The 13,005-nt window shown below is 38.9% G+C and overlaps 1 protein-coding gene across 2 annotated transcripts in view; it reads left to right on the plus strand.

Moving 5' to 3' along the window:
• The window catches only part of LOC110041060 (ATP-binding cassette sub-family C member 1-like), a 32,165-nt gene that overhangs the window by 11,347 nt on the left and 7,813 nt on the right, over positions 1-13,005 (plus strand). For both annotated transcript variants that reach the window (XM_089293747.1, XM_089293748.1), the window contains exons 6-19: positions 1,745-1,975; positions 2,158-2,338; positions 3,478-3,732; positions 4,469-4,534; positions 5,834-5,971; positions 6,800-6,940; positions 7,798-7,885; positions 8,083-8,155; positions 8,266-8,392; positions 8,921-9,097; positions 9,405-9,572; positions 10,237-10,320; positions 11,305-11,398; positions 11,856-12,088. In XM_089293747.1, coding sequence (XP_089149873.1) covers positions 1,745-1,975; positions 2,158-2,338; positions 3,478-3,732; positions 4,469-4,534; positions 5,834-5,971; positions 6,800-6,940; positions 7,798-7,885; positions 8,083-8,155; positions 8,266-8,392; positions 8,921-9,097; positions 9,405-9,572; positions 10,237-10,320; positions 11,305-11,398; positions 11,856-12,088 — 2,056 coding nt within the window. The remainder of the gene's footprint in view (positions 1-1,744; positions 1,976-2,157; positions 2,339-3,477; positions 3,733-4,468; positions 4,535-5,833; positions 5,972-6,799; positions 6,941-7,797; positions 7,886-8,082; positions 8,156-8,265; positions 8,393-8,920; positions 9,098-9,404; positions 9,573-10,236; positions 10,321-11,304; positions 11,399-11,855; positions 12,089-13,005) is intronic.

Here is a 13,005-nt window from a genome sequence, read left to right on the forward strand (position 1 = left end):
ATCATCTTTTTATCATCTCCGTAATATCAGCAATATAAGGAAGTACCTGTCATCGACCACCACTGAAATACTTGTTCATGCGTTTGTTTCTTCAAAATTGGATAACTGTAATTCTCTACTCTATGGCTTACCAAACTGTCTTTTAAAAAAGTTACAGCACGTCCAGAATGCCGCTGCTCGTCTCATCACCCTCTCTAGAAAACACGAACACATCACACCTATTTTGTTTAATCTCCACTGGCTTCCTGTTAACTATCGTATCATCTTTAAAATTTTACTCATCACGTACAAGGCCCTAAACGATCTGGCACCTTCATACATTCGTGATCTTCTCACTCCTTACACTCCGTCTCGTCAGCTACGTTCATCTTCTAAAGAACTTCTTTCCATTCCGCACTTCAATTTGAAAACATATGGCGCAAGATCTTTCTCCGTAGCAGCTCCTACACTTTGGAACACTCTTCCGTCTGACATCAAGAACAGCTCCTCAGTGTCCTTTTTTAAACATAAACTAAAAACGTTCCTTTTTAAGAAAGCATTTTTATAACTTTTTAGCGACATTTTTTTATTTTTACTTTATTTGTCTTAAGTGTTTTTAATATTTCTAACTGTAAAGCGCTTTTGAACTTTTAGGATATTGGCGCTATATAAATATTTTATTATTATTATTATTATTATTATTATTATGAGACCTCCTATTTTTCTACTCTTAATCAGCTCTTCGGTGGCATGCGTTGTTGATAACAACAAGTTTGTCTCAGGCCCTGAAACACCAAGATGATTGAGGACGGTATCTGCAACGAATGGTGTGTCTGACTGATCGTCTAAGAGAGCTTACACTTGTCACTCAGTCCGTGGATTACTGGTGTGGCTCAACCAAACTGGGACAGTCATTGAGTTTGCCTGACTTTTATTCTGACCATTCATAAAGCAAACTGCAGAGTTTGGCATCTGATTAGGATCTCCTTTATTGTGGGTGGTTTCTTTGTGCTTTCTGTAGTCACCATGAAAGGGCGTTGGATGCTGTCGTTTACAAACCCTGCACCTTTTTCTTTCCTTGCAGTCTTTAGACAAATGACCATGTTGTAAGCAGCCAAAGCAGAGTCCTTTCGCCGAAGCAAACTCCTGTCTTTCACTGATTGTTTTTTTTAATGAATTCTGGGCATTTGTCTAGATCGTAAGGTTTCTTGCAGTAGAAACACGACTTAACTGCTAAAGGCGGCTTGCTTTCTGCTGTTCCATTTTTCTCTTTGTTTGAACTTGTCATAAACACATTGGCACCACGAGGTCTTCTGGGAAACCTTGGTTCCTTGTCCTTATTTCTTTTGCTTATTGTTCTGCCACTGTCTTCTTCATTGGGGGGTGGCAAGGACAGTACAGGGTCGCAAACGATGTCCTCTTCTTTTACCATGAACTTCACAAATTCCAAGAAGGGAGGGAAGACTTTGTTTTCCTCCTTCCAATTAAAAAATTAATGCAAGCAGGCTCACTTGATTAAAACAACATTGAAACTACTTGAGAACTCAAAGATCCAGCTGTAATGAAGTTGCAACGTCCCATGTGAGCCTGTACTTGTTAGATTGATCGCCGACTGGAAGAACTTGATAAGCTCATGGTAGTTAACTTTGTTAAATAGTCTTTGAACTAAATTTAAAATTTCTGTACACTCATTTTTGGCAATGTGTTAGTTGATCATTGACAAGTTGTTGGATGAAACTTACATTGTTACTGTTGTTTGATGCAGAGGCACTTCAAGATCTCCAGCTGTGGAGCCTGTTGATAACGAGAAAGCCGAACTAAAGGCAGGTGATGATGCCGAGGAGGAAGTCAAGTTTTTGTCAGAGACTAAGAAAAAGGAGAAAAGACCCTCTCTATCGAGAATAATGTTTGGACTCTTCTGGGACAAATTTCTGTTGGCATTTGTTTTTAAACTGATTAATGATTGCATCCAGTTTGTGCAGCCACAGCTGTTAAGGTAACAAAGAGCAAATTTTATATCATATAGAATTATGAATTATTTTAGATTATGAGTAATTCTCAATCAGAAGGCTACCAAAATGGCCATTGTAGATAAATTTTGAGAAGACACATCTTATTAGATGGTTAATTTTACTATTTATATTAACATGTTACATTTTAAATTTTACTATTTTATAGGTTATTGATTGGTTATGTAGAGGATAAAGACAATCCTGATGTATGGCGAGGGTATGTTTATAGCATCAGCATGTTTGTGGTTGCTCTAGTCCAGTCTCTTGCCCTTCAACAGTACTTTCAAGTTTGTTTTACTCTTGGATTGCAAGTGAGAACAGCTGTTCTAGGCATGGTTTACTCAAAGGTAAGGAATGTGTACTGCATAGTTACAATTAATTAAAATTAGTGTCCAAGCTGTACAGTGTGTTGCTTATTACTGCAAGCGACAGGTATAAGACAGTTTGTTCCTTATATATACAGATTTAATAAACATTATCACGGTTTTTATGCCATCTTGACTGGTAGACAAAGGGGTCAGAAATTTCAGTGTTTGTACGGGAGTCCAATATGGCAAATAACTTTCTCCAAAACTGGAATTTACACAATTTGTGAAACATTAAAATACTAGGTAGAACATTTTATTCACCAAGTTTGAAAGATGTAACTTGGCTAGAAGATGCTCAGTTGATTTTTTAATTTTCCATACATTTGTCGGTAATTTCTTTTCCAAGAACTGTATCTACCCAGCCAAATTTACAGACAAATGTATGGAAAATTAGAAAAATAAACTGAGCGTCTTCTAACCAAGCTACAGCCTTAAAACTTGGTGAATACAATCTTCCACCTAGTTTTTAACATTGCAATTCACAAATTGTGTAAAATTTGATTTTGCAAAATGTTATTTGCCATTGGGTTCCCATACAAACACTGTAATTTCTGACTGCTTTGCCTACCCATCAAAATGGCATCGAAAACCATGATAGGGTCTCTTGTCAAAATCTGAAAAAGCATTGATCATACACGTAGATCTATATGTGTATCTACAAAAGTATGACTGTTCAGTTATTAATGGTTATTTATGGTGCTTAATTGGGTTTATTCATGTCAATGTTGTGAGATTTAAAGCATTTCCACCAATTAATGCCTAATGATCTTATTCTGTAATCTCCATGTCTTCTTAAATGTTTCTTTTCTGAGGTGTGAAAGCTCTCTGCTTTTGGCTACTGTTATCAGAGTCAAGATGTTTTAAATGTGACTTTGAAGTGATTAGCCTCATTCCACAATGTACAAGCCTGCTTGGGCTCTGAGTCTCCTCTGTCACTTTGGAAGGCTACATGTGGATATTGAATGCTTATTTTAAAAAATAAGGTTTCAATCGCTGGATTTACAGTTGCTTCGTAGACTGTCAGACTTCCTGTTCTGAACGTCATGTTGTCTGGAATAATAATAATTGCAAATTATTATAAACTAATATTTTTATTTATTACTTAATTTATTGTCTAGGCTCTTCTCCTGAATAACAATTCACGTAAAGAATCTACAGCTGGAGAAATGGTGAACTTGATGTCAGTGGATGCCCAGCGACTCATGGATCTTCTTACCTATGTAAACATCTTGTGGTCAGGTCCGCTCCAAATCATCATTTCATTGTATTTCTTGTATAATACAATGGGTGTGTCCATTCTGGCTGGTCTGGGGGTCATGTTGCTCTTGATTCCATCAAATATCGTAATCAGCCGAGTTGCAAGAAAACTTCAGGTAGTTAGCTTTCTTTTTGGCATGGTTAATGTGGCTAAATGTAATTAAAACAAGCTTAACCGCAAAATGGTGCCAGTCAGAAGTAGTCCTTCCGCAAAGTTCAGGGGCCACCTTTCAGCCCTTTCCTGGGGGACGGGGGGGGGGGGGGGGCACCTTGTGGTTTGCATTACCATCTGCTCACTTGTTGGCCTTCAAGTAAGGGCATTTGACTTGCTGAATTATCAAGCTTTTTCCCTGTTCATCGTCCCTTTGGTAGGTATCAGGGTTGGTAAGTATTCCACTGACTGCTTCAGTGTAACAGTGCCTCCGGTGGTAGGTGCTCATAGGGTTGCCAATGCCTCCTTCCCTATGTCTCATATCTGCTCTACGTTGCCAACCTTTAAGGCACAAGCTTCCAAGCTCGTTTATTGTTGATGAGTTTCATAATTTGTTTTCCCAGAAAACATTTATATCCTTCCCAAGGACTTTTTGGTTCATGTCCATACCCCTCCTTTACCCTTTTTTGGTATTTTGAGACCCCTCCCCCCTCCCCACACACACACCCTTGGGTTTTCTAATGACCTTCCATGGGGAAGGTATGAAAATTTTCTAGAATCAAACAATTATGAAGCTGTTCAATTTTAATAAATTATCCTATCTTTTTTGTTGTTGTTGTTTATTTGTTTGTTTGTTTTTTGTTAAATTATTGTCAGGGTTAGTTTACTATTTTACTCTCCATGTTGAATCAATTTTATAGGTCAAACAAATGGGTGCTAAAGACTTACGACTCAAGATGATGAATGAGATTCTAAATGGAATCAAGGTATTACTATGCCATGTGTATTTCAGAAATTTCTGATGTAACAGATAGTGTGGCCTAATGGCTGCCACACTGCACTCTGGATTGAGTGTTCTGGGTTTAAGCTGGGGTTTTTAAACCTCTGCTTAAAAGCAGTGGCAGTGTCGTTTGTATTACGATAAAAAAGGTGTTAGTTTCTAAAGAACTGTTGGGCAGTGTTGATGTGCAAATAACATAGTTAGCTACATAAATTAAAGGGACACTGTCACCATTATATACATGATTTTGGAAATCTCAAAAACATATATTCATCAGTGGAAGAAGAACAATAATGGTTTTATTTTGTAGAGCAGTACTCAACAAATAATTAAATCCATTAGGAAGTGACGATGGCTAACGATGGCGAGGATGGAAACGGATTGCAAAATGGATTTCTGAAAAAGCGTCAGGATGTCAGTTTTTAAAAGGTTCAAGTTTGGCTCGAAAATCGTTGAAATTTTGCAAAAATGTTGGTGGAGTGTGGACGTTCTTCAAGAAATTTCTTTTAATCACTTAGTTAGAGCTAATTAAGTTCTTATTACATAAATGTGGGGACCATTTTGCGGATGTAATAATTTTAAGCAACTAAAGCGTGACACTGTTCCTTAAACCATCTTGGTGAGTTTGTGATGCTTGTAGTTGGAGCATTGATTGTTCCTTGGTCAGAGCATTGATTAGAAGCGCTTGTCAGCTTCACATACACACTACAATAGTCAATTTACCTTTGTTGAGTTCAAGTTTGTATTAATGCATGTGGCTTAGCTTAAAAATGTTTGATTTGTGTTCTGGTCATGGATACAGCATTTAACTCTGACTCATATTGCTTCAGCTCTCCCTGCTCAGGTGCAGAAATGGGTAATGGAGAATTGTTGGGGGCAGGACGGGAGGTGGGGGATAACCCCATTCAGACTAACATCCCATGTAGGGAGTAGAAATACTTATAGAATGCTATGGGAACCGGGACAATCTCCAGGGGTACATGTACATGTATTTTTAAGCGCATACTTTCTCCACGTTGTACTATTTGTATATTCATCATCATTGCCTGTAGCCCCGTCCGGGGCAAAGGCCACCAATAAGCACCCTCCAGTCATCACGGTCCTGTGCCAGTCGTTACATTTCTCCCCACGTGTAGCCATTTCTCCTCATGTCTGCCTCTAGGTCACGGCGCCACGAGTTTCTTGGTCGGCCCCTCTTTCTTTTCCCCTGAGGGTTCCAGGTGAGGGCTTGCCTTGTGCTGTTAGATGAGGACTTTACTATATTAAGTGTTAATTCTCTCCGTAGGTCCTGAAGCTTTATGCTTGGGAAACGTCATTCATGAAAATGGTCTCTAAATTTCGCAAAAAGGAGTTGCGGCACTTAAAAAATGCTGCATATCTTAATGCATCATTCGCATTTACCTTCACATGTGCACCATTTCTGGTAAGTGAAGAAAAGAAAAGTTGTAAAGTACATGTAAGAAAATCATAACTAACTGTACAAATGTGAAAAGTAAAGGTAAAGGTAAATTAATGTGTTATTGAATTGGTCATGGATTGCAATTCATAGCAAGAACACTACAGTAAGGAAAGGAGAAGGAAGTTCTGTTGATGGCCAACAAAAAAAAAAACAAGCAGAAATCTAATCCGAAATCTTTAATCTGGGATTTAATTGTCTGTCCATTGTAGCAGGGTTTCTATATGAGTGATGCATCCATAATGCAAGAGTTGACTGTGAGCCGAAAAATTATCTATTTAGCATTACACCTGACATTATTGGCTGTAAGGCAGCTCAGATACAGACTGATGGTTGAATAGCATTTATTTAGTACATAATTTATTGTGTAATATTCATCCTTTAGCTTATTATATGGCTTGTATTTGTTGCCGATATTTTATAACGCGTGCTCTGATTGGCCAATTCTAGGGCAATATTCCCCCGTAATGCCCACGGGCTGATTACGGGTCTGCCAAAGCAAAGCAAAAAGGCCATATAATAAACAACTATTAACCTCGAATGTTCGGTCTTAACGGGAAAATCCCAAACCTCGGCTTGCCGTATTGACCTCGCTATCACTTGGTCAATACGGCAAGGTCTCGGTTTGAGATTTCCTCATAAAGGCCTCACTCTCGGTTAATAAGTGGTTTTCTTTTTGTCGAAGACTTGTAATACTAATTTACACAGTACAAACCATGAAGGATACAGTGTTGGTACTTTTTTCGGTGATTGACCTAGCAGGGAATGGTTAATTTTCATTGTTTAACATGACAGGTGTCAATAGCTACCTTCGCCATTTATGTGCTGACTGGCAATGAGCTAACAGCTTCCAAAGCATTTGTTGCAATTTCGCTCTTCAACATTCTACGTTTTCCACTGGTCATGCTTCCGAATGTGATAATTAGCCTGATCCAGGTAATAAATCATAATTATTAATATCTAACATCATAGGTACACAAAAATAAGTAGAAGTATAAATTACGTTTTGTATGTGCAAGTTGTTAAATTCCATATTGTTGTCCGAGGCCTTGTCAAGTGTGACCTGTTACTTTGTAAGTGTTTATTGCATATACCTAGTTAACTTGAATAACTGAATTTTTTTAATCCGTCTTTTATTTTATTTGATTAGACAGTGTTTTTTTCATTATGCTAAAATTCTTTTCTTTACTTTTCTGTATTTACTTGAGATGTAAATTAATAGTTGATGAGGCCCAAGAGACGAATCAGCTATAACCTCAAAAATCGAGAGCAAATATTCTAAATGTCTTAGTATAAATTTAACTAAAATTTCCTTCAAATGACCGTTTTTTATTATTTCTCTACTTTATATTAAACTTCACGCTTTGCAAAAATCACAAGGAATGAATTGTCCTTTGAATTTTGCACTTTGGTACGCACGCTCATCGTGTCTTTTTATTCGTGAATCAATTTCGAGTTTTTATAGTTCTTTAATAAACCATGAATATCCTTTTTTAGTCCTCTCCGGGATTGAGTTTCCCATCGTTTTCTAAATGTTTCCTCGAAACTTACGAAAACGAGAAAAAGTCACCAGTTCGTATGTATGACATGCAGCTACTGCACACTAATGGCTGGTGGAGTGCAATGGCTCAGCCAATCAGATTACAGCATTTGCATTAGTATATTAGTAGAATTCTACTAATGGCCGATGTTTAACGATAGCTGAGCCAATCAGATCACAGCATTTGCATCAGTGTACTGGTGGAATTCTACTAATCCAAAATGTTGAATGTTATAATCCCTTTGTTCGTTAGGCCCGAGTTTCCCTGAAACGTTTGACAGAGTTTCTAAGCCTTGAAGAACTTGATGCAGATAATGTAGAGAAGACCATGCCAGATCACAGTGAGTCTTGTCAATTCAAGAAGTTGCAGCAATTATTTTGAATGTTATTACAATGCAGCCAGTGTGGCGGCATCGCGCGCGGTAATAAGCGCATAGCTTCAGATTGGAGCCTGGTTAGGTTTGCATATAATTAACCATCTCGGCGCTCTTCAGACTTGACTTAAAGAATTTATTTTTTTTCCCTCACTGATTTTTAGTCAGTACACAAGACATTCACATTGAGAATGGAGCCTTCAGCTGGGACAAGAATGGCAAACCTTCGTTGACAAAGTGAGTTTTAGTTTAATTCTTAAATTTCTTTGATAGAGAGAGGTCCACCATGTTATGTTCATTGTTGCTTTGTTAATATTCATTTGATGTTTCATTGTTTTTTCCCGCAGTATCAATGTAAATATTCCAAGTGGTTCACTTGTTGCTGTGGTTGGTCAGGTTGGATGTGGAAAATCTACTCTGCTTTCTGCTCTTCTTGGGGAAACGGAAAAGCTTGATGGGAAAGTTAACGTTAAGGTGCTAACAATTGTAAACGTCCTTGCATTTAGGGTTAGGTTCGACTCTAGGGAAACTGTGAGATGAGCTTTAGTTTGTTATTAATTTAGAATTAGTAATTTTAAAACATTAACTTCCATTTTTCTTGAAAATATGAATGATAGACATTTGCTTGCGGGAAAAGTGAACCGAAATGCCAAAAGGACAACAGTTTTCTGAGGGTAGTATAACTTATAAGACAACAAAGCGCAGCGAAGATTACACATATTGCTCACAGAAAGCTATTGCAGGAAGTGTATCGGTATTTGGGAAAAACAATCTTTAACTTGTTATTTTCTGTATTTTAAAGCCTAAATTTCCAATAAGGGCATTTTTGAGTGAGAGTGTGGTTATTTACCAAATTGTAACCGATTACAGATTAGCTATTCGACAGGTCATGTGTCTGCCAGTAGAATTTAGCATGTAGAGTACTTTGATGAGTTTTAAAGCTTGTATTCTGAATCTTTCTTGGTTTATTTTGAAGACTGTAAATCACCTTTTCTTTTTCAGGGTTCTGTAGCATATGTTCCTCAGCAAGCCTGGATTCAGAATGCTACTCTCAGGGAGAACATTCTGTTTGGAAGAACATTTGATTCCAAGCGTTATGCTAAAGCGATTTATACCTGTGCTCTACAAACAGATCTTGACATCTTACCAGGAGGAGACCTGACAGAAATTGGTGAAAAGGTATCTTTACTATGAAGCTGTTTAGTACCCTGGGAACCCTGCACGCTGCTACTGCTGTTGCTTCTGCTGTTGTTGTTGCTGCTGCTGCTGCTGCTGCTGCTGCTGCTGTTACTGCTGCTGCTGCTCTTCCTCTTACTCCTCCTCCTCTTGCTCCTCTGCTTTCGCTTCTTTTTTCTCGTCTTTCTGCATTCTCCTCTTTCTCTTCCCACCTCCTCCTTCTTCTTCTCCGTACTTCTCGTCCTTCCTCTCTATTTAAAACCCATTTGATTTCTGTTGTAATACTAAAAGTTTCCATTGCTTTCTTCAGGGAATTAACCTCAGTGGTGGACAGAAACAGCGAGTCAGCTTAGCTCGTGCTGTGTATTTTAATGCTGATGTGTACTTGTTGGATGATCCACTCAGTGCTGTGGACTCACATGTAGGAAAACACATCTTTGATAAAGTCATAGGACCACGAGGAAAACTGAGGAAGAAGGTAAGTCTGTACGATAATATTAGTCTGTGTGATAGAGGTTAACCGTGTGAAACTGCAAGGTGTAAACTGTTATCGGCAAATCAACTGACAACTTTTCTTTACATCACCTGATTCCAATTTGTTAAATGTATCTGAACTTACTGTAATATTGTAAAAATAACGTCCCTAATGAAATTGTGAGGGATGTATTCGACCATTTCTTTTTCACTCTTTTTCTTATATCTATTCGTTCTTTTGTTCGTTGGTTTGTTCGTTCTTTTGCTCGTTCGTTCGTTGGTTTGTTCGTTCGTTCGCTCGCTCGTTCGTTCGTTTCTCTGCTCGTTCGTTCGTTCGTTCGTTCGTTCGTTCGTTCGTTCGTTCGTTCTGTTATTCGTTCGTTCGCTAGTTGGTTCTTTCGTTCGTTCGTTCGTTCGTTTGTTCGTTCGTGTGCTCCTTCGCTCATTCGTTCGCTCGTACGTTCGCTAGTTTTCTCGCTCAAAAGAATTTTAGTCCGTCTGCGAACAAGAAACCTGCTTGTAATGACAAGACATTGTTTATAGAAGATATGTCCATAGCAACAATGAATCCACATTGTGAGGGTTCATGTAGTAGTGTAGTTAATATCTGTATACTGTCAGTATATAATAATATAATAGATATTTGTTCAATGCATTCTTCTCACCAGACGCGCGTCCTTGTGACCCATGGCATTGCTTTTCTTCCTCAAGTTGATCAGATTATTGTGTTACAAGATGGTAGAATATCAGAGGTTTGTGTGGCCTTAGCTTCCATTGTCTTGAGCTGTCAGTTACATGAAAGGAAAGTATTGCCGGTTTTCACATGACGTCGCTAAAATTCAAAATACAAAACTATTGATCCTCCTTATATTTTACTTTTATGATGTATAAGAGCAGCTGAAAACTAATATTCATACAAATTTTTGCTCCGAGTGGGTTCTTGGTTTTGTGATAGACTACGCTTGAATTTCTAAGCTTTTGCGTGACGCGGCATTTACATGACTGCCGAGCTGGTCAAAAAATGACTTATTTTGGGACTTATTTCGGAGAATTTGGCTATCTGAATAGTTCTTGTATTAGAAAAAGTATAATTTTAATGTTTTTGAGTTCCTCGAGAGATAAATTCACGCTTTTGTAGCAAAACTTAGTGACAGATGTTTCTGTTGCTTTCTGGCCGCCATGTTGGTGCCCATCCGGATGGGCACAAGCATGGCGTCTCCATACAAATCTCTATAAATTTTGGTAAAAAGTTTCCCCGCATTTCTTGCATAAGGAAGATTGCTGTGACCTGAATCCTGGCGAGAGTCTTTGCATATTTACCTTCTTTCTTTTCTCTGATTCTGGACTTTATCTATTGAATGGTTTTGATTTTTATTTCGATCTATTTTGAATGGCGTGACACTGAAAACCAGCAATTTTCTCTTTTAGATAACTTTTTTTTAACTGGAATGTCAGTTGATCAGCCTCACAGTATCTTTTCATGATTTCAATGATTGCGCTTTTTTATGAAACTTGTATTACAATTTTGTTGCAAAACAACGAGTTGCATGAAACTCTCCAAAATCAGCATGTGTCAAAACGTTCTTATTGTGGCAAGTGCTGTAGAGAGTAAAATCTAGTTCCTCTTTTTGCAACGACTGTCATTGCGGCGACGCTGCAAGAAAATTTTTATGTGTTGCCTTATTTTCACGCACGTGTGTAACCGTTTTTAATGTCGACTTTCCGATTAATTTCAGGTTGGTACTTATACAGAGCTGGTTAAGAACAGGGGCGCATTCGCTGAGTTTCTGAAAACATACGCAACAGAGGAGCAAACAAAGCTTACATATGGTGAGTTGGTGTTGCCGCAAAGAAAAAAAACTAGCGTATTTCAGAATATTACCGCAAGAGATATAGTTGTACAAAATTGACGGTAAAACGGGTCAAGTCCTCTTAGAAAAGATCACATTGATCAGTCCTTGTAGCCCCTTGCCACACTCGTATTGTGTTTGTGGAGACGGATTGACATGTAGCTTGTTCAGGGTTCTCACAGTTTACGTAGCGCCATGGTAGCGGCCCCTGAACCCACAACACCCTGGTGGACAGTCTTCCCCTACACTCTTGTTCACCTCCCACAGACGAGGACGCTACTGGTTGGTCGTTTGGAAGGGAACGTTCCCTTAGTAACGAGGGATATTCCGCACCATTTACGCCTGTTTCGAAAGTTCCGTGATTTTTTGGTAGAATGGAAGTTTGGCGCCCCAAACTTGATATTAAGCTCCTGCTTTTATTTTATATTCGTAAATAGCCGAGGATCCTGCACCAGAGGCGATCATGCCAGATATCGAGGATGTCGATGGACGCTGGAATGGACGCCAAAGCGTGGAGCGGTTGGACAGCCATCTTGATATACCTCTTAGAAAACGAGCTGACAGTATATCGGTTATAACTGTTGATACCGCTGACCTGGATTGTCAGTTTACAAGACCAGATCAGGAAGGGGACAAGATGATTGAAGAAGAGAGATCCAAAACTGGAAAGGTACGGTGGAGCCCCGCCTTACGGCCACCGCGTTAATACGGCGTCCTCGATATAACGGCTACTTTATTCTGGCCCGAACAAAAGCTCAGTCAGTCATTTTCTTATTTAAAAGAGCCCCTTTAATACGACCAACCATTAGTACGGCCAGATTTTTGTGGCCCGTTGGTGACCGGATTAACGGGATTCCACGGTATTAAGGTCAAAGGTCAAACACACAAATGGGCTAGTCCCTGTGACTAGTCCCTGCAGCAAGTCACGGGGACAAGTCTCATCGTGTGAACTAGCCATTTTTGCCACAAAATCTAGTCGCAGGGACCAAAATTTGGTCCCTGCGACTAGTCCCACGAATTCAAACTGGTTTGAATTTTTGGGACAAGTCCCTGCGACTTGTTCATCAAAACGTTTCGTGTGAACTGTTCGTGGGACAAGTCCCTGCGACCAGTCCCTTCGTGTAAACTCTTCAGGGGACTAGTTGTACGGACTAGTCGCGTCGTGTGTGCCGACCTTTACTATATATCTTCAAGAAGTAAGCTGATCTTAAAAAGTACTATGGGTAACTAGAGAGGTGTTTATATAAAATATGTGAAGTGTTGGTGTAAACCCGTTTCTCCCTAAGACTGCTAATTTAACCCTTTTCACGGTTAACTTTTCTCATTTGCGTTACAATATAATCCAGGATCTGTGCGAAACAATTCCGGGCAATGGGCCATTTCCGAGTTACCTTGTGCCTCTTTTTCAAAACGAGTCCGTGCAAAAACTTTCATATGAAAATGAGTTTGAATTGCATGAAAATGAACATGTACGCGGAACACATTTTCAAATAAATGGTTCGCACAAATAAGTACTGCTGTGAAACAAGCACTGTTATGTGAACGTTGGAATCACTTCAAATAAATATTTGTCAAACGAGAACGGGT

This window comes from Orbicella faveolata, unplaced genomic scaffold (genome assembly GCF_042242905.1).
Source record: "Orbicella faveolata isolate gen_17 unplaced genomic scaffold, um_ofav_v1 contig_25, whole genome shotgun sequence".
NCBI classification, from domain to species: Eukaryota; Metazoa; Cnidaria; class Anthozoa; order Scleractinia; family Merulinidae; genus Orbicella; species Orbicella faveolata.